The 25,919-nt window shown below is 38.9% G+C and overlaps 1 protein-coding gene across 2 annotated transcripts in view; it reads left to right on the forward strand.

Annotated features, from left to right (window-relative positions):
• The window catches only part of LOC114148266 (glypican-6-like), a 107,724-nt gene that overhangs the window by 25,767 nt on the left and 56,038 nt on the right, over window positions 1–25,919 (forward strand). For both annotated transcript variants that reach the window (XM_028023423.1, XM_028023422.1), the window contains exons 2-3: window positions 11,747–11,905; window positions 23,669–24,060. In XM_028023423.1, the coding sequence (XP_027879224.1) occupies window positions 11,747–11,905; window positions 23,669–24,060 (551 nt within the window). The remainder of the gene's footprint in view (window positions 1–11,746; window positions 11,906–23,668; window positions 24,061–25,919) is intronic.

Here is a 25,919-nt window from a genome sequence, read left to right on the forward strand (position 1 = left end):
TGATATAGTGACAGAAATATCTCCTGGCACTTGATAGTAGTGTTTATGTGGATTGAGGGTGATAAATTTACTTATATTTAAGTAAATCTGTTACCATAGTATGGTCATTTTGACTGGATCCATTTATTGTATTTTGCATACAGTATGTGTAGATACTGTATGTCTGTATAGTTGGGTGTGTTGCAGCTCAATTCTGTTTGTATGTTAATGGTAAGCTGTTAACTATATCAGTATTATACTGTCTTTAGCTTAACCCTCTAGTTAAAGTATAAATACATTTTGGAAATAAAAAGGTGGGGGGCCTACCTTACCCCTTTTCCACATGATGGCTTTCTTGGTCACTGCCAAGAAAATTTTAATCAAGGATTGGTCTTTATTTGGAATGTTACTTTCTAATAAATAAACCAAATATAAAACTTCACCTCTTTTAGTGAATAACATTTCAGCTATTTACATTGCCATAAAACTTGTGAATAATCTACATCTTTCTTGTCCAGTAACAACTCTGGTCTACTTTAAATCAAAGCAATTTGATTTTTCTTTTGTAATTTATGTGAATAGTAAATATACATAGAAAAGTGTATGCCGATTCATCCATAGGGGAGCTACTCCCTTTTTCTTCATATGTATTTATGCATATCTGGTGAATATCAGCTAATTCTATCCAGCTAAATTCATTTATGCAGTGTCATTTTAACCTTTACCACTTAACATGACAACCAGATCCAATTTAGAGCACTGAAAGAAAGCCAATTTTAGTAGGAAAAAATACACTGAAATCTTCTTTTAGGGTTCCCTTAGTATTGGTGATAGACTGGCTGACGTCAGTTGAACTGTTTAAGATGTAAAAGTGACAGGAGGTGATCACAGAGTTTTATGACATTTTACATGGGTTTTAATGAATGCCTGAGAGCATGAAAACCCTGGTTTCATTAAAATTAAAATAATAAATACATTTTTATAGCTTTGCTCCATTGTAGGAAAAGGGGTAAAACATTAGTATGCATTAAATCTGCTGCTGCTTTGGTATTAATATGTTAATAGAAGTAGGATCTGCTTCTCAGTATGAATGTTAAACACATTGATCAGAGCAAAGGGAAACATTGCTCTGCTCTGTTAGTCATGGACAAATAGACGATGAATGTTGGGCCTATTGTTTCAGCCTTACTGTCCTTTTGATATTGAATGACTTGCCATAGGCCAGCTTTGAGATGAGATCATTAGTTGGAACTCCCTTCAGCTACTATTCTTGGTTTTGCTGAGAAATGTAGACAATTTATCTGGGAAAACATTTTGTTTTGATAATAGTGTTTGAAAACCCCTTCCAGCCTCCTTGGATTGTCATGTTTTTTTCCCTCTTTGAATGAAAAGACATAAATTAAAGAAAGACAAAGGTTTAAAGTTATGCCATAACTTCACCATTGAGCAACTAATAAAATCTACTTTCATAGCAAAAATACTAAGATAGTTTCTCTAGTAATGTGCAGGATTGTGTTCCTCCTTATACAGAAGGACTAAAATAAATTTGAATATGCGTTCTGATGAGGTTATTTTGATATATCAAAAGAACTTTTTTCAAAATAACCTTTAAACAGGTATTAAACATACGTTTCGTTAGTCCCACATTTCTGAATTAAAAGTGGCATAATTATTCTAATTTCAAGTGTTGTTACCATTAACTATAAGAAAATCATCATAATTGTCACCATAATTAACAGGAATAAAGGCTTCATACAGTCTCTGTGTAACCAATCTGTGTGTGTTTAACCTAGTGAATTGTGTTACTGAAATAAACTTGTATTCAAAGTTATTAATTCAGTTTTTAGATCTTGATGAGGAATTATGAAAATTACAGAATTATTGACTGAAGATTGACTACAACATCTCTGGGTGCTGCTTTTCTGCTAGTTTCTCCAGTTGCAGACTCTATTGAGGAACCCATCGGTCAAATTAAAGAGGAAAGCTCTAATATTGATTTCACTGAATAGGAGTAGGAAGACAAAATCAGCAGCAAAGAGAGTGATGGCAGACTATTGGGTAAGACAGTTCATGCTTTTTGGGGAGATCCACATATCCAGTGATTTCCCCCATGTCCACTTTAGACTTGGTAAGATTATTATTGCCATGGATTCTGCAATATGTAATGCAATTTGACAACTTGCTGTCAACACCTCTGAAAGGTTGTCACAGTTGGCATGATGAGAAGAGTCACACGATTACTTATAAGATATTAAAACCAACTCATAGTGAAAGCTGTAAACAAATCACAATATATTTATTCGGGGTGTGATGAAAAGCTGCAAACAGATGAAACAGCGTTCCTTTAAATCAAGGCTAAAACCCACCTCTTCAGAGTTTCCTTTGATCAGTAGTAATTGGAACAATGATCAACATATTTGCTTGATGATTTTGATGATGGCATTTGATAAAATGTTATGTTTATTGTTTGCTTCACAGCTGGTGACTGCATGATGTTTTAAGATGTAAAGCACGTTGAGCTGTCTTGTTTCTGAAATGCGCTACACAAATAAACTTGACTCAACGGATCAAATCTTTTACATATCAATGTGAACACACACAGTTACTCTTAAGTTTAAGTTTATTTCAAATTTGCTACAAAATGTATAGTCTCATTCTCAACTTGCTGCTGCTATTAACTCAACTCAAAGCAGATCAATTCTCTCATTGTAAAACAAGCTGATATGAAAAAGTTTTTAGCTGAGTGCACTGCTCTTTGTACCCTTTGTAAAAGCTGCTTTGGGCTTTTTTAGTGTTGCAGCCTATTAACTGAATGACTTAAGCTGGTTTAGAGGGCTAAAAGTAATAACTTGGAAAAATATTAGCATATTGGTTCTACTTGGGCAAAGAAAATTGCCTTTAAAACTGTAGGTGACATCAATGCAAGTATTTGTATTCAGTTAGCTCTGTGAACCATACCGCCCGTTACCAACGTGTGTTCTGTGCTTCAGTAGATGGATTATCTTCGAGGCCACAGTGCTGTTTTAACCTTGTCTGGAAGGTCGGGGCACTTTGCTGAGTGCTGAAGTCCCTTGAAAGCTTCTTCCCATATGTTGATGTACGACCAGCTTATTTTTAAGTAATGTTTTGCTCTGTTGAGACTGCTGGAGCACACTGAGTTGTTGTCAAGGTAGACTTTTTTTTTTTTTAACTCTTCCTGACATTCCATTGAAGAGACCAAACTCAACAGAAAGGGTGCACTGGTGAGATCTGTCCTTGCTCCTTTTTGGCAACAAATCTGTTAGAAAGCTGCAGTAATATTTTAACTTTGCTAGATGTATTTAGACAATTTCACCTCATTTTTCAACCTGTCAGCCAAGCAGGATGTGAAACATGGAGCAGTATGTGATTGCCTCAGTAGATATTAACATGATTTAAATGCCTTTCAACAGAAAAGCAACAAATATTTGTATTCAATATAACTGAATATTGTACTTACAACAATGTTATTTCTTACAATTGTTCATTATTTTGCCTGTGAGGAGAGATTTGAGCAAAACTATTGAAAATTCTCTATTTTATTTTAGTAAGAATTAGTCCTTATTAATAAAATTTAAAGTATGTTTATTGGGATAACCTTGTCAAGTGCTTGTAGTATAGAATATAACTCATCAGTGGCTGTATATAGCAACAGTTGGAGGAGAAGCATTGAGATGATACTCTATAAGGTAAGAAGAAAGCATAAGAGAGAACCTAGCTCTGCATGATGCAGAGAAATTGTGTAGAAACAAATAGTCCAATAGCACTCTCTCTGTTTGCTCCAATGTTATGAAATATCTTCTGCGAAAACTAAATAGGTTACATTTATGAGGAAATTTAATTTGCTTTGTTAAACTGTACCAATAAGTCAACATTTACATCATACATTGCCTGTGCAACAGCCATTTAATGCAAACTACATTTTCCAGGATTAATTTTCAGAAAGAACAAGTACAATGCTCTGAGTCAATTTAAATCTTATTGAACCTAAAAAACTAACATTTGAAAAAGGAAACATAAGCAGAGCAACATAACAAAAAAGAAACTGCCTAAAGGTTATTAAAAGCAACACTCTTCTTTAACTGCAGCAGCAGGTATTTGAGATGATTTTCTGTCCCTTTTTTGAGCTGAAATCATCCAGCTATTCTAACTGGGTCATCCTTAAGAACAGCTGTCTGTACTAATTTCCTTCTTCAACCTCACATGAGCCACCAATGAACCTCCACCAAACCTTACATCTGCCTCATCCAGTGACAGTCACTGGAGTTTCCTGTCTGATCTTGATGCTTTACCTTATGAGTCATATTAAGTGTTTTTAGTGTTATATGTTACTTTGCATTGACCTTATCTCTGAGTATCTGACACTTTGTATTTTTGAACCCTGCAGCTATGTTAGGGTGAAATCTGGAGGTATGTCCTTCCTCGTGAAATATTTAATCCATTTTTGTCTTAAGGTGGTTTCACCAGAAATAATAATAATAAAAAAAAACTTTCTGAAATTTTAATGAGTCTTAAGATTATCTTTAAAAGTAATTACATCCTGTGGGCCTATTCACTACGGCATATTCATTTTTTTTTGTTTGTTTGTTTCACATAACAGATGATAATCGATTGATACAGATTCAGGGAGATGTGTATAAGACAAGTGCATCTGCAGAGAAATAAAATCAGCATCTGAATGCAGCTTGTTAACAAAGGGAAACATGAAGTGCTCTAGAAAGTCCTGGTAGATGGCTGCAATGGCCTTGTATTTCAGAAAACCAGAGACCTGAGGAATGTGACATTTGCAGTACATGTCTAGTATTCTTCTGTGTGTGTTTGCTCTTGTTTCACAGACTCCAACCTCCACTCACTCCTTGTGAAGCTCTACCAAATTCTTGAATGCATTTTGCGGCACAATTCTCTCAAATCTGTTGTTGTTCTGCCTGTTGCTGGTGCATCTTTTCCTACCACACTTCTTTTGTCCACTCACTTTTCTGTTAACATCCTTGGATACTGAACTCTGTGAACAACCAACTTCTTAGCAATGATCTTTTGTGGCTCACCGCAAAAGGTTATTGCGGATGTCAATGGTTGTCTTCTGGACATCTGTCAAGTCAGCAGTTTTCCCCATGATAGTGTAGCCTACTGACCCAGAGAGAGAGACTGTTTAAAGGGTCAGGAAACCTTTGCAGGTGTTTGGAGTTAATTAGCTGATTAGGATGTGACACCACAAGTTTCCATTAATGACATTTTCCACAGTATTTTAATTTTCTGAGACACTGAATTGTGGGGTTTCATCCTCTGTAAGCCATAATCAAAATTGAAATTACAAGAAACAATGGCTTGGAATATATCACCTCAAGTATGATGAATCTATGTTATATATGAGATTCATTTTCTAAGACAGCTATCAAGACATATTGCTCTTTACGACGACTGGGTTTGAAGACTCCTGTACAACACAGTAGTTTTGAAAGAAGCAAAGTCAACACACTAATATTCAACCACACGTCAGCTGGTTCTTTTGGGTCAGACACATTGAGAAAAACTGTAAATAATTAATGTGGCTGAACCTTCTTAGCAATTGTTTTGAGAGAAAAAGTATTGGTTTTATGCTCGCTGTAAATGCAAGCATACATTTTGTTTAGGCAGAGAAGGCATAAAAGGTAAAAACTTTTATATTAGAAGGCATTTTCTTTCCTGTTAAACATTATGCTCACGCATAACAGCCTCATTCCCCACTTTGGTCTGACTTTTTGCTGCAGGGATATTTGTATTAGAGCATGAGCTAAGATATATCTCCGTCTGTTACACTTTGAAACATTTACCATTGTTTCATAATCTTGGGGCAAATATTGATCTGAATAGAGACACATTTTTTGTGGGAATCCATCTTCCTCACGTGTTCCACAAAGATGTCTCATTTTTCCTGCATAAAATATATTTTTTGTACCAAATGTGCTCCCTCTTTACTCTTTCTGTTGACAATAAGCCACAATTCATAAAAAAAATAATTTTTAAGGTAATAATTTTAAAGGTAACAATCCAATATATGTCTACAGCGATACAGAGTCACATTTCTCAAGGGTTGCTACAGATGGAACGTCACATAGCATTGTTGTCTTTCTTTGTGAAACTGACTCATAAGCCTTTCTTTCTTTCAGAACAAGTATATTGTAAAACTTCTAGAAAAAACTTAAATAAGGCAAACTGTAATTTGTTTATGTTTCACATTTTCAGTATTTTAGGCTTTCTGTCTTAAAAACATTACATGCTCTTGAACTTATTATTTAGTCTTTGCTGTATTGAAAATATATTTTCTGCTCATTGTTCAGCCAAAAGCCATTCTAAAAGAAGGCAGCATATTTTATATACTTATCATAAAGGCTATACGTCAGTAATGCACAACCATAATACCTGAGCAGCACTTTACTTAAAGTTTTCTGTGAAGATTCAGTATTATTTTATAGACCATGCAGTAGTCAGCTGAACTGCCCGGCTTTAATTTTATGCAAATCCCTTTTGCCATCAAGTCTCACGCCTTTCCTCATTGCACTGTTCACACATTTATTAACACAAACATCCCCCTCACATTGCCATATTACAGTTTGTAGATGCGGTTTCAAAAAAAAAAAAGGTCTGTTATTTTGTTTTGGCTTCAATGAATATTGAATAGAAATTCTGATTTGTGTAATACTAATTGCTAAAAATAGTGTGCCCTCAAGCAGGTAGGTCTGCCTTAACTTTAGACACAAATTGTGTTGTAATATAGAGTTAGATTGCAGCAGTGAAAGGATCACTCCACCGTGTGCCATCACATGATTTGTGATATGATGAAATTAGAAGTATTTCTGTCATGATGATCATGAGATGGAACCGAAAATAGTACATGCATCAGCTGATATTGTTTAGCTGCACACTGAGGTCACCGAGTACGAGACAGCACATGCCATTTCTAAAATCATCAAAAGTGAAATTAAGGGTCATACAGTTTTAAAATGAATTTTGTCGGGCAGAGTTTGGATTATCTGTGTCTTCTTTTATTGGCCGCTGATGAAAATGAAATTATAAGGGTCATACAGTTTTTATTAGCTTAAGTACTTCCACGGTTACATCAATTATGTACTATGGGAGAATATTTTAAAAGAATATTTCATCTGTTTCACCAGAGGCAAAGGTTAATAATAAACATCAGCATTTCATTTCATTTGCTTTCATGTCACTACATTATTTTAATTATCTTATTTCATTGCACAAATCAGTTTATTTTGCAAAAATAAAAGTCAGACTTCATTCACTGTCCATCCATCCATCCATCCATCTTCTTCCGCTTATCCGAGGTCGGGTCACGGGGGTAGCAACTTCAGAAGGGAGGCCCAGACTTCCCTCTCCCCAGCCACTTCTTCTAGCTCTTCCGGGGGAATCCCGAGGCGTTCCCAGGCCAGCCGAGAGACATAGTCCCTCCAGCGTGTCCTGGGTCTTCCCCGGGGCCTCCTCCCGGTGGGACGTGCCCGGAACACCTCACCAGGGAGGCGTCCAGGAGGCATCCTGGCCAGATGCCCGAGCCACCTCAACTGGCTCCTCTTGATGTGAAGGAGCAGCAGCTCTACTCTGAGTCCCTCCCGGATGACTGAGCTTCTCACCCTATCTCTAAGGGAGAGCCCAGAAAACCCATTTCGGCCGCTTGTATTCGCGATCTCGTTCTTTCGGTCATGACCCAAAGCTCATGACCATAGATGAGGGTGGGAACGTAGATCGACCGGTAAATCGAGAGCTTCGCTTTTTGGCTCAGCTCTCTCTTCACCACGACGGACCGGTACAGCGCCCGCTTGACAGCAGACGCTGCGCCAATCCGCCTGTCGATCTCCCGCTCCCTTCTTCCCTCATTCGTGAACAAGATCCCGAGATACTTGAACTCCTCCACCTGGGGCAGGACACCCCCCTTGACCCGGAGAAGGCACTCTACCCTTTTCCGGCTCAAGACCATGGCCTCGGATTTGGAGGCACTGATCCCCATCCCGGCCGCTTCACACTCGGCTGCGAACCGCTCCAGCGAGAGCTGCAGATCACGATCTGATGAAGCCAAAAGGACCACATCATCTGCAAAAAGTAGAGATGAGATCCTAAGGCCACCAAATCGGATCTCCTCAACACCTTGGCTGCGCCTAGAAATTCTGTCCATGAAAGTAATGAACAGAATCGGTGACAAAGGGCAGCCCTGGCGGAGTCCAACTCTCACCGGAAACGAGCCCGACTTACTGCCGGCAATGCGGACCAGACTCTGACACCGGTCATACAGGGACCTGACAGCCCGTATCAAAGGGCCCGGTACCCCATACTCCCGGAGAACCCCCCACAGGGCTCCCCGAGGGACACGGTCGAACGCCTTCTCCAAGTCCACAAAACACATGTAAACTGGTTGGGCGAACTCCCATGCACCCTCCAGGACCCTGCCGAGGGTGTAGAGCTGGTCCAGTGTTCCACGACCAGGACGAAAACCACACTGCTCTTCCTGGATCCGAGGTTCGACTATCCGACGGACCCTCCTCTCCAGGACCCCTGAGTAGACCTTGCCAGGGAGGCTTAAGAGTGTGACCCCTCTATAATTGGAGCACACCCTCCGGTCCCCCTTTTTGAACAGGGGGACCACCACCCCGGTCTGCCAGTCCAGGGGAACTGCCCCCGATGTCAATGCGATATTGCAGAGTCGCGTCAGCCAACACAACCCTACAACATCCAGAGCCTTAAGGAACTCCGGGCGGATCTCATCCACCCCCGGAGCCTTGCCACCGAGGAGCTTTTTAACCACCTCGGCGACCTCGTCCCCAGAGATTGGAGAGCCCAACCCAGAGTCCCCAGGCTCAGCTTCTTCAATAGAAGGCATGTTGGTGGGATTGAGGAGGTCTTTGAAGTACTCTGCCCACCGGCCCACAACGTCCCAAGTCGAGGTCAGCAGCACACCATCCCCACTATAAACAGTGTTGGTGCCTTCCCCCCCCTGAGACGCCGGATGGTGGACCAGAATCGCTTCGAAGCCGTACGGAAGTCTTTCTCCATGGCCTCTCCAAACTCCTCCCACGCCCGAGTTTTTGCCTCAGCAACCACCCGAGCCGCATGCCGCTTCGCCTGCCGGTACCCATCAGCTGCTTCCGGAGTCCCACAGGCCAAAAAGGCCCGGTAGGACTCTTTCTTCAGCCTGACGGCACCCCTCACCGAAGGTGTCCACCAACGGGTACGAGGGTTGCCGCCGCGACAGGCACCGACAACCTTGCGGCCACAGCTCCGACCGGCCGCCTTGACAATGGAGGCACGGAACACAGTCCACTCAGACTCCATGTCCGCCACCTCCCCCGGGACGTGTTCAAAGTTTTGCCAGAGATGGGAGTTAAAGCTCCGTCTCACAGGGGATTCCGCCAGACGTTCCCAGCAGACCCTCACAACACGTTTGGGCCTGCCAGGTCTGACCGGCTTTCTCCCCCACCACCGGAGCCAACTCACCACCAGGTAGTGGTCAGTGGACAGCTCCGCACCTCTCTTCACCCGAGTTTCCAAGACATACGGCCGCAGATCCGATGAAACGACGACAAAGTCGATCATCGAACTGCGGCCTAGGGTGTCCTGGTGCCAAGTGCACATATGAACACCCTTATGCCTGAACATGGTGTTCGATATGGACAATCCATGACGAGCACAGAAGTCCAACAACAGAACACCATTCGAGTTCAGATCGGGGGGGCCGTTCCTCCCAACCACGCCCCTCCAGGTCTCACTGTCATTGCCCACGTGAGCGTTGAAGTCCCCCAGTAGAACAAGGGAGTCCCCCGGAGGAGCACTCTCCAGTACCCCCTCTAAGGACTCCAAAAAGGGTGGGTAATCTGAACTGTCTTTCGGCCCGTAAGCACAAACTACAGTCAGGACCCGTCCCCCCATCCGTAGGCGGAGGGAGGCTACCCTCTCGTTCACCGGAGTAAACCCCAACGTACAGGCGCCTTGGGCTGCCACCTTATCGTGGTGGAGGGGTTTGAGTGCTCCAATGATCCTAGGAGCTATGCTGTCTGGGGCTTCATGCCCCTGGTAGGGTCACCCAAGGCAGACAGGTCCTAGGTGAGGGACCAGACAAAGCGCAGCCCGAAGACCCCAATGATGGATAAAAACATTGGACTTGGCGTTCCCTCGCCCGGACGCGGGTCACCGGGGCCCCACTCTGGAGCCAGGCCTGGAGGGGGGGCACGATGGCGAGCGTCTGGTGGCCGGGCTTTAACCCATGGAGCCCGGCCGGGCTCAGCCCGAAGAGGAAACATGGGTCCCCCCTCCCATGGGCCCACCACCTGTGAGAGGGGCCAAAGGGGTCGGGTGCAGTGTGGGATGGGTGGCGGCAGAGGGAGGGGACCCTGGCGATCCGATCCTCGGTTGCAGAAGCTGGCTCTTGGGACGTGGAATGTCACCTCTCTGGTTGGGAAGGAGCCGGAGCTAGTGTGTGAGGTCGAGAGGTTCCGGCTAGAAATAGTCGGTCTCACCTCGACGCACGGCTCTGGTTCTGGAACCAGCCTCCTTGAGAGGGGCTGGACATACTTCCACTCTGGAGTTGCCCAAGGTGAGAGGCGTCGGGCAGGAGTGGGCATACTTGTTGCTCCCCATCTCATTCACTGTCTTTGACTAAAAATCCATTTCATTTCTCCTTCCAATTAATGTCTCAATACTTGCTTAGAGAAAGTAAAAAGTTTATGAAAACCCATACTTGTTAGAGAAATTAGCAATTTTGTTTTTTGTATTTCCCTATTTGCTCGTTTGCATTTGCTATTTCAAAACCTGCTGTTTTATTTTGATGTGGAACGAGCTGTTACCACTTTTCATAATAGTCACATCATTATAAAGTAACCCATCCTGATGAAGCTGAGCACTGAATTCTGCACCCTTCATTCTTATCCATGCATTGTTCAAAATTAATATCATTAGATTAACAAAGACTCTAAAGACAAAAGAAGACTGGCTAACTTCCTCACATTTAGATCCATTAGTTTCAACTTATGACTGAGAACCAGGAAATGTTTCTTTGAGTTCTAATTCCTTCTTTTTGGCGAACATATAGTAGACTTCTTTAAACCACCTGACTGGCAGTGCACAGGAACACGTTTTCAGTCGTAGTGTTGCTTTACTTTTTGCTACAAAAACTATTCCTTTGTAGCACAATTTTACTTAAAGTTTATGAAAAAATGAACTTCTAGATCACATTAAAATTCAAGTTTGAATGAACATGTGCAGACTGTGCTCTGATTTGAAAAATATTTGCAAAGTTTCTTCTATGCTGTATTGTCTCAAGTATAGACCTTTTCCCTCAGTCAACAATAAAATGCCTTAAAGATTATGTAATTTGCATAGCCAACAGTCAGACCGTAATTACTGAGTGTGTCTTATTAATTATGTACATTGAATTAAAGCAGATTTAATCAAATTCACTCATGCTGTAAAGGCAACTGAAGGGCCATAAATAAAGGTCTTGTGGACCAGAGCTACTATGTTGCTCATTATAAAAGGTCTGAATTATTTGCTTCATATTAAATTTACTTTAAAACAAATTAGATTAAATGCTGAACACCGAAATTATCAACATAGGACATCCTCCTTTTTAATCCCAACTACTTTAAAGTAATCTGGGAACTTTAGACAGTCTGTGTTTTTACTTCAACTTGGTCAAGTGTTATCTTTATTTTTTTTTATCAATTCAGCAGTAATATAAAAATACTTCTGCTTTGTTTTCCTTTTGCAGGAGAAGATCTGCGTGTTTGCACCTATGAACACACCTGTTGTACCCAAGAAATGGAAGACCGATTTGGTCAGCAAAGCAAGTTGGACTTTGAAAATCTGCTTGATGAAACCAGTCACACGTTGAGAAGCACATTTGTCTCCAGACATAAAAGATTTGATGGTAGGTCTTTCATTCTTTAATGCTTTTCTCATATTTATTTATTTTTTTAATTTCTTTTCTTTTTAAAATTATTTAAATACTTTGTCACCATATTGCTGTCGGCTGCAGAAAGCAAAAATCAAAGGATTTATACTGCTAGACCTAATTGTAAAGAATTGTCTGAAGTTTTTTTTTCTTCCATTCGGAAGAGAGGAGTTGTGAAAATCTCATTAATATGCTTCTGTTTGGATTAAACAAACACGGTTTCTTGTGCAACGAATTGACAAGATTCACATAAAGACGAACTACATTATTGAGACTGCTGGGGGTTTTGTGCAATGTGTGATTTTTGTCTCAAACATTATTTCACTCTTCAAATCACCATTTGTTTAATTAGTTTCTTTTGAATTGGAACATACTGAGTTTTAAATTAAAGCTCTTTATCTCAAAATTTTAGCACTGTTTTTTATTTCTCTCAAGAATTATTTTTAGGAATATAATTTTTTTCTGCAACCATTAGACTGTGTTGATAGCTGCAGCTTATCATGAAGGACAAAGCGTGGCAGGGTTAAACTTGTCAGAGGAAAGATTTCTTATTATTTTTTAAAACGACTGACACACATATCCTTTTAATTTTAATAAAAACCTTTGAAGTGTTAAAGCTAAAGAGCCCTTAAATTCTTGTCTTTTATAATCTTAGAATATTATCAGTATTATCACATGAGGATAGTAAAATGTATGATCATTAAATTTTGGTAATTATTACTGTGCAAGATTCCTATCAAACACCTTGTAAATCTACATAAATAAATAAATATAGCTCATTCTACTTAGCCACTCTTTAAGAAGGAAGATACAAGAGAACATATTTAAGTAGGGCAAATCTGCTTGTTAATCTTTGTTCATCAAGAAATGGTTGCAATTCAATTTCATCATCCCTAAACGTGCGCATACCTACAGTCTAGATGTATTCATTTAAAAAATGAAAACACCTAGAATTGTGACAAACAAGACTGGATAATGACCCATATTTATCTTTGCATCATGCAAAATCACTGAGGATAATCATTAAATGCATAAATATATATATATATATTATTATTATTTTTTTTTTTTAATCACAAGCTCAAAGTTAAGAACTGCAAGAAAAACATAAATCTTGGTGCCAACCAATTGTCAGGATAAGGACCAAAACATGATCAAATTCGTACAGAAGAGGTTTAGACTCCAGATCAACCTTCTTTCCAGGCTATCTCGTTTTCCAAAGATAAACCCCATAGATTTAGAAGAGAAAAGGGCAAAATTGAGGACCCCGATTTCTGAATGTTGTAGAGATCATGTACAGAGATCTCTGTGTCCTTGAACTTTGAAATGTTATATTAGAAAAAGAAGGATCAGTGTTGTCTTTTTGGTGCAAAGGGTGAACTGCCGGAATGAAAATGGTACAGCACTGACAGTTTAGTTAAATTACAGATATTTTAATATTGAGTATTTTCCCCAATTAATAAATGTAATCAAATCAAATTAAAAACACAACATGTTTGATAGTGTTATTAAGAAATAACTAACAAAGACTTCTCTAATTGTCACACTACAGTCAACCTCTGAAATAAAGAGTAATTATCTGGGGATGTTTACAGTTCATTAGGATTTGCTGCAACAGTCTCCACAGCAGTGGGATGCTATAAAGAGAAATAGGAAATTTTGAAACCTCCGATTACAAACTAATATGTTAACAGTTTGGGGAAAATTTATTTTACAGATCTTGTGTAGTACCATATTTGAATGTACAGTATATTAGAATAAAACTGTTTCACAAGTGCAGAAAAAGAAACATGAAATAATTGCATAGTCTTAACTCCTATAGCTTCATACAAATTATTGAACTACACATTATATGTTCTACCTGTATACTATACTTCGTAAATGCATATCGTCACCTTCCTAAAATAATGGCCTACGTAATTTTTTGCCAAAATTGACGGGTATTTTAGGAAGGTAACAATAAGGGATTCCTGAAAGCATAAATAAATGATACTTAAATTTTTCATTAAAAAAGAGTGGTGAAAACCAACTATTTTCCTGCAGTAGAAATGATGGGTGAAAGGGGTGGGGACTGGGTGCGGGTGTTTCCAGCAGCAGCACTTATATGCATGACTCCAGGCTATCTTTCTTTCCCTTGGGATTTGCTGCCACTCTCCATATTTTAGTCGCAATAGTCAAAGATGTCCTATGCAGAGTTTATGCCAGACACTGTCTGTGTATGCTGACAAGCTGCTTAGGATGTGTGAGATGTTGTTTCCTTGATTAATATTTAATCTCACTGTTGATACTGTTTGTAATCAGTTTGAAATGTGTCTTTGCAGCAATAGATTATTCAGTACAATGTTAGTTTCTCTTTTGCTCTACCATAATATTTTCTTGTGTTTTTCTTAATACTGCTCCAAAGATCTAAACAAGACCTCAGCATTGGGTTATTTAAATGCCCTTTCTAATCCATTTAGCACCTGACTCTGGTGTTCCACCTACGCATAGTTAATGTACAGCCCTTGTGTATGTTCATTTCCTTGTGCAGACTTTGATGAGTCTACGGTTGTTGGCAGTTGTTAAGCAGCCCACACATATATCTTGTTCAACAACCATTTATTATAAAGAGAGCATGCATTTGGTCTTTTAAGGTTGTCCACACTTAGAAATATATTCAAAGCTCAGTGTACCTGTGTGAGTGTTTGAACTATTGATGTCCACTCTCTGACACCATATAATCCATAATTTTATAAGGAGAAAATCTAAGAGTTTTAAAATCCTTCTTTTTCAAATATATTCAGCTTGTAGTTCAAAAGAGCTGTATTTATTTTCCAAGATGAAATCAAGAAATGTGTAGAAAATAAAGAATAAAAAACTTGCTCAAGGCAACTGAGAACTAGACGTTGCTGCTGAGTGATGACATTATGTATGGAATACCACACTAAGGCATCATAACAAAATGGCAATCCATGACAAAAATGGTGATAGCAAAATCTCTAGTTTTAGTTTGAGTTCATAAACTGGAGAGTTATATAGTAATTTATGCAAAGAGGTCAGGAGAAATGTGGCTGCTGGAATCTAGAGACCTAAAAACAGACACTCTACCCGTTAACGTTGCATTAACGTTGGGGTTATGATCACTTTTGCCATAAACTACAAGATGAAATGATTAATTTCTGTCAGTATTCAGGTTAGATGGATCAATGTCTGGTTGTTCTGACCAGCATTTGCACACAGGCCTTAATACTCCAATCTCTCCAAGCAAGCATGTCATCAGAATAAATTTTATTTTATTTATTGTTTTTAGCATTACCCCTTACACTGGATGCGGCTCTACTGCAATTCCCTTATGCAAATAAATTAATTAATATATGTTGTGTTTTGAGAAAATTTATTTTTTTGTTGAGTTTTAAATATCTGAAATCCCTTATTTCCTTTATTGTTTCATCCATAGTTTTCACTCAGTACCATTGTTTGTTTTATGCAGTTATTATGCATGGTGGCAAAATCTGAAATGGTGTAAAGTTGATGCTGCCCACCTTGCTTTGCTCACAGTGAGAGGTAGAGCAGTTAAAGGCTTTCCTCTGCCTATATCTACTTGAAAGTTATGCAGTTTTGGATCGAAGTTCAGTGGATATTCTATATATTGAATATTCTATCAGATGTATTATCTATTGATATTGATCATGTGTCTATTGTGACATACGTTGATACTGATTTATTGTCCATCTCTTTACTGGGTATGTATTTTCTTTGGAGTCCGTTCTGTGGTGGAGTGAAGCGGAGACGCAAGCAGTGTAAATTGAAGGAGACTTGCACAATTATTGTGCAAGTCTCCCTTTTCACCATTTTACTTGGACGTGCAATTGCTTCACTAATGCAACTGTTTAGAAGTGATTCTGAGGATACTGTTTTATTTAACAAATGGCTAAACATTTTAACATATTGAAGATTTTTTTTTCAGACAAGAAACAGGGGAGAGAGAAGGCAGGAAAACTTGCAATATAGTGCCAAAGGTCGAACTTATATAAATACATGTGATATATCTGTAATTTAAGAAGTAATTGTGATTTTTCCACATATTATTTCAGGATTTTTAACATTTCTAAAGTAAAGCCGTTTTACAGACATTTCCTTCCACCTTAGTGCATTTAAAGCCTCTGATTTTAAGTGCCACTGTGTAACTGGGTGGTAGTTTTGCATTAGATATGAACAGAAGGAAATGGAGAAATAAAAGGACTCTCTCTTCCACTCAGAGCAGCTCTCTTTGGTCTGGCCAATCGATGACCCAGTTTATGATTGACATGTGGAATTTAAAGTGCAGCACAATAGCTTGTTTCATGTATGGGAATGAAACCTCAAAAGGGCTGAAAACCAACTTGTGTGTGTTATTGTTTGCGCTTTTAACTGTCACCTACATAGTGATGGACTCCGTCTCCGGCTGGTTGGAGTCCTGCTGAGAACACGGAGAGTTCTGCTGGTAATAACAGCTGTTTACTCTACAGCATACAATTTCTGTAGCTTATTCAGGCCTGGTTTTATAGATGGAGGTTTTGTCAATGCTGCTGTTGGAAACATCCGACTGGTTTCAGTTTGCCTTGCAAAAGCATAATAATAATACATAATACTTTGAACTTTTTCACATCATGGCAGGCCATAGACATCAATACAGTTTTTAGGGATTTTATGTGATCGATCAACACAAAGTAGTGCACAACTGTGAAGGTAAAAGAAAAATAATACTTTCTAGAACGTCCTTTTTGTGAGACTGAAGACAAAACCACACTATGCTTTTTTAGTTACTTATTGTACTACCTATTTCCCTTCAGTTATCTGTGCTACTATGTGCCTTTCTGTCACAGAAAAGCCAAATAAAATGCAGAGCAGTTTGTTGTTAAATGACAAAATGTAAAAAGGTTAAAGGGTTAATAACACCTTTGCAAGGTCCTGTATGTTACTTGGTGTATTTATTTGATGTGGTAAGCCTTGAAATTAGCTGTTATTACTTAATTGAATTTATAGCACTGGATAAATAAAGATAAATAAGAGTCATTTTGAAATGAAAAAACTGGAAAATTAACCTGATCACTCTTCTTGTTTTTTTTCCCCCTTCTTCTATCTGGCTAACTTTATAATTACGATTTCCAAAAATACTTTTTCTCCACAAGTTCATAAAAATCTCTCTACTTTTATTATGTAGCTCAAAAGTTCAAAAAATGAGTACTGCTTCAAGACTGTTGAAATAGATTACTGATATCTTTGCCATCACAGAGATCATCCATCAATACAAGCATAGAAACCGAGAGCAAGAAAGCTCTGTAAAACCTCTGCACAGCCTTGTGTACACAGCAAGAAGTCAGTGCCAAACGGAGATTTGTCAGTGAAATATTATGAGCTTCCGGCATGCCAAGATTATTAGATATGCTGTTGCCCAATATTTCACTATTGTCTTTTTGCATCTTAATTTGGTCAAACATCTTTATTACTGATGTGTTAAGATTTATGAAAGCCTTACACATTTTTTTTTTGCCTTTTGCTACATTTCCAAACAGAATGCTAATTAATTCAGTGACGATGTATTGTTTTCTCATGCTTTCAGATTCAGACTATTCATAATGAGCCATAATTATTCATTCTAATCACTCCAAAACAGGACAGCTTACATAACTGTCTTATGCACATTGAGAATAAACTGCTCATATTTAGTGATTATTATTTTCTAAATTTAATAATGACTGCACTGAATTTATTTTAAATTAAATTATTTATTTTTGAGTGAACTTTTCTCAGAAGCTGTCATTATTCATTTAGCATATCCCCCAGCACTGCTGACTGATCCTATTAAGTAAAACTCATCAATAAGGCACAAGTAATGTTTGAAACTCTGCATATTTAATATTACCTGAGTTCATTCTAGTGCTGTTCTTTTTTTATATTGGATGTAAAACAAAAGGAGCCTGTGATGAAAGATACAAAAGTGTAGCAAAAGGTAAGCTAATTTTATCAGCTCCCCAGAGGAACTACTGCAGTCATTTAAAACGTATTAAACCTGATACGACGTGGAAATGGACAATAATTATTTGTGACAACGTATCAGCTTCATTTCAGACTAATTGTATGTGATAAATCAGTTTCCTGCTAAACAGATATAGGAGCCGCTGGAATCTAAGTTTCTATATAATTACTATAAATACATTCTCATTCATGTTGACCTTTTACATTCTTTATCATACATCCAGGAACAGAAGACCCTTTTTCTCGCACTTTTTTTTCCTGTTCTCTTGATAAAACTAGTCCAGTGTGATTTGTGATATAGTTTGAGTGTTATGTCTTTTTTTTCTTCACCTGCATTGCTCAGAGATAATGACCACTTTAAATCCATTACACTTTTGACTGGACCATTATGATAATTGGCTGCAATATGCATTTCTCATGTGGGGTTGAAATGTGACCTACCTCTGCTGCACTGCTTTAAGAACATTCTCACTTCAAGAAAAAAGTGGTAGTTGTAGAAAATTTATTAGTCTACTCAAGAGCCTGACTCAGTTAAATCCTGACAGTTACATAGTTCAAATACTCAAAGGATCTTTCCATGATATGGCCACAAAAACTAGACTCTCTTACTGGTGTTCACAGGGCCCCAGTATGATTTGTGATATCACACTGGGGCCAAGGGCCAGGTGTGATATCACCTACAATAACCAGGTACTACAGAGCAGACCATCAGGCCAAATACTACAACATTGTGTGAGATGAGGACAAAGCTAGGTAACAAGTAACAGTCTACGTTAAATATGTGTGTTGGACATTTCCCGCCATCAGGGGATGAACACATTATCACAGTCTTTCTATTGGCTGATCAGATCAGTGACTGTTTTTTCATGGGTGATGTGACTCTCTACCCAAATTTCCATTCCATCAAAGGGCGGCACAAACAATTGAATATAACAAATAGTTTTTTGTGAGTTGTGTTCCAGATGAGTTTTCTTTTACTTATTTGGAAGTCAATCAGGTGATGCCTGCAAGAAAATACAGCCATGCACTGCCACTACCTAATGATGCTGATCAAAAGGCTTTTTTCCTTCTTTTTTTTATCTGCATTCACCTTTAGTTCATAATCTGAAATAGTTTAGGCAGGGAAAGCCAGGACTGTATTGCAGCTCATCAGTGAACCCAAGAAATTACAATATAAAATAGAGATTGTTGTCAATTCAAACGAGTTTGGGTTTGTTGTCTAAAATAAGTTCAGACTCTTGGCTCAGAGCTCATTGTTCCATGTCCATGCTGCTTTCCTGAAGTGATGAGTATCTCCTCCCACTGAACATGTCTCACTCCATGCCAGGGAATTAGAAACTCTCTAATTATAGAGCCCATGGGTGGATGCTGGGGTGGTGAAGGGACTGGAAAGAATCTAACAGGTAGTGAGCAGCAAGCGGGAGGTTTTGCATGTAGTGTGATGCTTCAAGCTTTTACCTTGAATAGACTGCCAAAATTGGTAAGGAAATTTTGATCCATTTTTTGGAGTGCATTGAAGAGCATGAGTAAAGCAACATCATAATTGATGGCATGAGCTGTCTGGCAGACTTTGTCTCACTCATGAGACATGTTAAGCCATGGTGGCCATATTGAACGTGACGTAAATAATCCTGTTTTGTCGCCTACATACGAATCAACCTGTTCACTAAAATTCTGCTTCTTATAAGTCCACTACAAGCAGCAGCAAGTAGAAAAAATATTTTGGTCTGCTGATACTATTTAATACAAGAAAGTTGGTGATGAACAGAGGGCATCTGACAACACTAATTTGCTTGATGAGCAGTTACTTTATATTGGAGGAGTTCAAATCATTATTGAGATTTTTAACTTAAACATTTGGTGATCAAATTCAAAATGATGAAGATAATAAAACCACTGATTTTCACCACCCACCTAAACACTGCTGCAGTCCAAACTCAACCCCCACATGGCCACATCACTCTGCAGCTCTATCCTACTTCATCTCCCAAGCCAGGCCTGACATGCCTTCAGTGCACTCACTCAATGCACTTTACTGGAAACATTTCAGGATGACCTAATGCAGCTATGAAGCAATTCTGTTTTTCCAGAACTATAAATGTCATATCCCAGTGATTAATTAAACTAATGTGTGTTTGACTAAATGTCACATTAAACCTGCAGTATGCAACTTTTATAAAAATTTTTTGTTTTTTTTTACATATTTGCTAAAACCTGTGAAAAGATCAATCTCTTCCACTGAGCTGCTATTGATATCTGAAGAAATGCACCATTCCCAGCCAAAAACAACCAATCAGAGCCACGAGGAGAGTGTTAGTGCTGTCACTCAACCTCATGACCGCTGCTCAATGTGCTAAAGACGGAGAAACGGCTTACCGTTACAGGAAAATTGTTTATTTGCTGTCATGCTAACTAGCCTGAACATTCACAGCAGGCTCTGCTAGCTGCAGCATAGCAGAGAGCAAACTTAAAATGGTATTATTTTCCATTGAGATGAAAGTGAGGGATTTAAGCTTCACACTCTTCATCTATGTCTAAGAATCATATTTTGAATTAAGAAATGAAGTATGTCTTGGATGTCCTATGTCTTGACATAATTTTCCATTTATATTCTCTGTTGGATCAGTGTTGCCATTAAAGTTTTTTAACTTTTCATATAGCCAGTAATCAGATACTGCCAGCAACTCTCTCAATAAAATGAACTAGCAAGAAATTTAGCCATTTTCTTGGTGTTTTGCGGCACTTGGAGACCGAAGTGAAAGCACATATTGTTCTTAATCATCTTAAGGAGAAGCAGTAGACCCTGTCCCAAAGCACTAGCATGTGGCATGCAGCGCTCCTTCCCATCTGCAGTCAGAGCAGATGTTCACCGCTCTGAATCCAGATTGCAAAATAGTTGCATGTGTATGAACCCACCGCTGGCTGATGGGTGTAAATGCAACATTTTCTTTGCCTAAAATATCTACCAGGCAATACTTAAAATAAAACCTAACTAAGAAAGAAACCTAACTCCTTTCTTTGCCCAGGACAAAGAAAGGAGGAGTCTGAAGTTGCAATGCTAAAATTAGTTTTAACTAAAACTGCAGCAGAAGAAGGTTCATTTGTAGTTTTCAACATGTTTAGTTTCTTTTTACAACTGTTTCTCTCTTCCACACCATCCATTATTGTTGCATGCACACAATCAATTATGCAAAATTTGTACTGTTGGCAAGATTTTTCTGGGTGGATGACAACACTTACATAAGCATGAAGGAAGTCTCCAATGTTTCTAAAACATTCCTGTGGCAGAACTTTGAAAACTAAAAGATAATGATGATTTATTGAGCAGTGTGAGCATACTGCAAGTGGATGTTGGCCATTATGCTAAAGGTACAGGATGTATGTTACTCTATCATCTGATTTTGAGTAGACGTCAATGGGTGTTTGCATCCTTACTGAAAAGTTAAATTTAAAACACAAGACTAGCTAACAAAAAAACATTTTCTTGTACCTAGCAATTTTCATTTTTCTGTAAAAATCTTGACAAAAAAATGATAGAGTCCAGTTTCATCTATCACCTGATCCAGTATTTCTTAATTTATGGTCAGGGGGCCACACAAAATCCTTCTGATGGCTGCCAATTGCATGTTGGCCACACCATGGCCAAACATGTCTTAAACCAGTTAGACTGATCATTAGGGTGTATAAAAGTCATCTGGCCTGGGAACGCATTCGAGTCCCCCAGTGTGAACTGGAGGGTCTGGTGGTGGAGAGGCATGTCTGAATTATTTTCTCCTTGTGACTTCATCATGAATAACCATAAGACAATAAAAAAAAACTGGAAAGCAGTTTGAGAATCAAGAAACATTTTATTTATAAAATGTAAAATGACCAATATCAATTCATATTTAAGCATGTGTTTGACCTTAAAACCAGGCAAGCATAAAACTGCAATATTTCCACCAGCTAAAACTTGACTTTTTTCTACACTATTTGCATGCTTTTTCAAAACACTTTGAAAATTGAGAAATTTTTATTACAAAAACATGTTGTTTCATACATATACACTTAGTACTGAGATGGGCATATTCTTACACTCTTGTTGTAAGTATTGAAATAATACATAAAAGGAACAGTTGTCACAAATTTGGATCAATTTGGCAATGGTTAGAGAAGAAAGAATTCGTTTTTCTTTTTTCAGTGTGCCTAAACTCTTTTTTATGAAACGGAGGATGTTCTTATAAAATGTTTTATGATGCTGTCAGGTGGACAAAGAACAGGGAACAAAGCCAGGCACAGAGGGACATGGACAGACAGGCAGAGTGTGTCAGTGTTAAAAAACATTAAGCTGCTCCCCATAAGATACTATAAAAACAGAGATTTTGTCATGGTGGTGCATTGTATTGTTTTGCTGTATGAATATGGAGAACAGTTGTATCTATTTGTGGAAGCTCTTTTCATATTTGGAGGGAGAGGGAAGGATCATAGGCAGGAGGAAAATATGAATCTTCAAATAAAAGCAGCAGGAAGAGAAACTCGGCAAATAAAGCTGAAACTTTAGCAGCACATAAAGGAACTTTTGGAAAATTTTGCATAGACAAAATAATTTGATCCCCTGTGGATTTTGTATGTTTAATCAGTTGAAATGAATGGAAAGCTTCTTTTTTAATAGTTTTAAAAAGAAAGCCAATCAAATCTACAAAATAACATTATTCATAGCTGCTAAAATTTAAGTTGCAACATTTTGCTAAATGGAATGGAAAAACATTTAGGTCCCAGGCAAATTATGACTTAGTAGTTATTATTTGGAAAGACAGAGCCTATCTCCTGTATCCTCTCTCATACTGTTTTCTTCAGCTCTACTCATAGCTTTTCATATGTTTTAGCTGAGAGTTGAGATGGCTGTGGAAGAAGGTTGATGTGTCAAATGAACCATCCCTGAGTTGATGTGGCCACAGGTTTTCTATCGTTATCCTGCTTAATTACAATGACAGCCCATTATCCAATACAAAAAAAGATTCACCACATTTTAATTCAAAACGTCTTGGTGTTTTAGCTAGTCACTGATGTAAAGCACGATAGCTAAGCCACAAGGCCCATTTGCCAGAGGAACAAAAAATCTCCACCGTACTTAAATGGAATCTATTACACAAAATCCACTTTTTGCCATTTTTTATTATTTTTTTTGGCTCTACTGGTTCTAGAAGCAAATAAAAATCTCTCTTTTTTCTGGCAGTAAGTTGATGTTATTTGGTGTCTGGAAAACAGATGGTTTCATAAACCTTCTGTCTGTGAAGTCACAATCGCCAAGGCATTGCCTCATTATCTAGCAACCTCAGCAAAGCCCAACCTTTCACAACTCAAGTGAAGGGTCTGTACAATGGCTGGTGTAAAAGACAAGTGTTTTGTTGTTGACTTACCATTCAGAAGCCGCTGCGGCGTTCTTGCTTGTTATGCAGGAGGCTCCACTTCTGCTTTTAGGTTTGATTCAGAGTAAAAAAATATGATTGTAAAGCTGCACGTGTGTTTGCTGCCTTGTTCACATCTGGGTGCCAACGCTGAGTCTTAGTTTGAAATTATACACAATGAGAAATAGCTGTGTACAGAAATGGATGGTAGTAATTGTGATGGGTGCTGTGTATTTTTATTAATCAGCATATCTGGATTTATTTTTGTACACGTTATTGTCATTTTAATGAATCTGTATTTCCGTATTTTTCCATGTGTAAATACGACCGTCTTTGCTTTTTTTTTTGATCCCAGAATTCTTCCTGGAGCTTCTGGAGAACACGGAGCGGTCCCTGAATGAGATGTTTGTGAGGACCTACGGCAAGCCTTACATGCAGAATGCAGAGGTCTTTGAGAACCTGTTTGCTGAGCTCAAGCGCTACTACACAGGAGGGAATGTTAATCTGGAGGAAATGCTTAATGACTTTTGGTCCCGGCTGCTGGAGCGCATGTTCACGCTGCTGAACTCCCAGTATGTCATCACTGAGGACTATCTGGAGTGTATCAGTAAGTACACGGACGAGCTCAAGCCATTTGGAGATGTTCCCAGGAAGCTCAAGGCTCAGGTTACCCGTGCATTCATCGCTGCACGCACATTCGTCCAGGGACTCTCTGTAGGTCGGGAAGTGGCCCAGAGAGTGTCAAAGGTAAAGTTCTTTACCAGTTTAGTTGAGTTAAATTTTTACTTGATTATAAGTTAATGCAAATATGCTTTGTCCTGTCACCTTAAAGAGACTGAATTTGATTTAGGTTTCTCAGTCAGGTGGAAAATATTTACCATCTGACTCCAAATGAAATAAAAATTTTATCCTAAACAAATACATGCTTAAAAACTTTCTTCTCAATGAATTCCTGCACTCTTTCAGACTAGTTCACGCTCTTAATGTAGTCATCTCCAGGAAATGGGAGACTCAAAGCAGCCTGTTCTGTCACTGTCTGGAAAACAGGCTTGAAGGGTGTGTGGATTTCTCAGGAGAGTCGTCCCGACAATGAAAGTGAAGAGAAAAGCATTTCTGCTATCAAGGTTTATTGCTCTCTCGCCTAATATTTGTTCACACGGCATACACAAGCCATTAATCATGGTGTTGGAGTCATTTCCAGTTTGATGCAATATAGTGTTGGCGCTGCAGCCTTGGGATTGGAGCAGCTCTGATTACCTACAAAAGTTAGATAAAAGAAAAAGCAAAAGGCTAAGCCTTAGATGAAGTCACATTCAGCAACAACAAAGCTGTTTGTAAAAGGCATCATAAGGTTTGAAAGAAACGATGATTCAACATGCTGCAAGCCATTCTGTTTACCCCACTTGACCCCCGTCCCTCCCAACAATCATTTTAATTCAATTATCAGCCATATGATAAATATTAACCGAGCCTTTGTACAGTTGAAGCAGAGGCCAGTGGAAATGTTGTAACCCTCAATTATCGGAGACGGACGGAGAAGAGGAAGCAGATACTCTGCTCTTCTCAACATAATCCACGATTCATTTCAGGCTGTCCTCACCACAGTGAACTCGGTGAACCTAAAAGATATTTCCTTCACTTCAGCTTCACCCCCCCCTCTACAGTAACAGTAGTGAGGCTCATTTAGAAGCAGTCGCAGAGGATGTGTTGTTAGCACGTGTTTACTGGGTTACATCCCGCTCTCCTTCCGAGCCAGCATGTCCCAACTTCACCTCTTGACATTTCAGTGGGACCCTGGGATGCAGGTCAGGTGTCTGGGACTGCAGCCCTTTGATCCGTGACGTATAAACTCATCATGACAGATTGAGGGAAAGCATAATGAAAAGAGACACCCTGCTGGAGGCGACCGTTTCACGGTGCCACCAAGACGGGACAGCCGGGCTTATTGCTGCAGAGATTTACAGTACACTGAATTAGAGAGGGTGAACTTACATTTCTTTTTTGCTACAGAAGTGAGAAAAATACACTTTAGCTACAGCTTCAACAAAGAGCTTTGCAAAAATATGCATTCCCCTGTACATTTTTCCCATTTGGTCTCGTCACAGCCACAAGTTTTACCGTATGTGTGTAGATTTTGTGTTTTAGACCACCTGAAAGTAATGTGTCATTGTCAAAGGATATTATTTGTGATTCTAACTTATTTTTACTTTCAAAAATCTGAAAAGTGAGACGTGTGTTTGCTTTTATATCCCATTATGCCATTATTTGGTAAGACCATCAAGTTCATGTCTTGTGAAGTATATCTGACTATTTGAGTTTGTGAACCTAAATTTTCAAGGCTTGCCACAGATTTTCAGTTTTACTTAGGTCTGGATTTTAACTAGGAAATTTGCAAACATGAAAACACTTGGATCTAAATCATTTTCTCGTTGCTCTGGCTCTATGTTTTGGGTCATTGCTCTGCTGGAAGGTGAACCTCTGTCTCACTTTCAAGTCTTTTTCAGCCTCAAAATGGTTTTCTTCCAGCATTTTCTTGTATTTAGCTCCACCCATTTTACCATCAATCCTGACCTTTGCCCTGTGCCCACTGAAGAAAAGCATGCCCA

This window comes from Xiphophorus couchianus, chromosome 7 (assembly GCF_001444195.1).
Source record: "Xiphophorus couchianus chromosome 7, X_couchianus-1.0, whole genome shotgun sequence".
Classification (NCBI taxonomy): domain Eukaryota; kingdom Metazoa; phylum Chordata; class Actinopteri; order Cyprinodontiformes; family Poeciliidae; genus Xiphophorus; species Xiphophorus couchianus.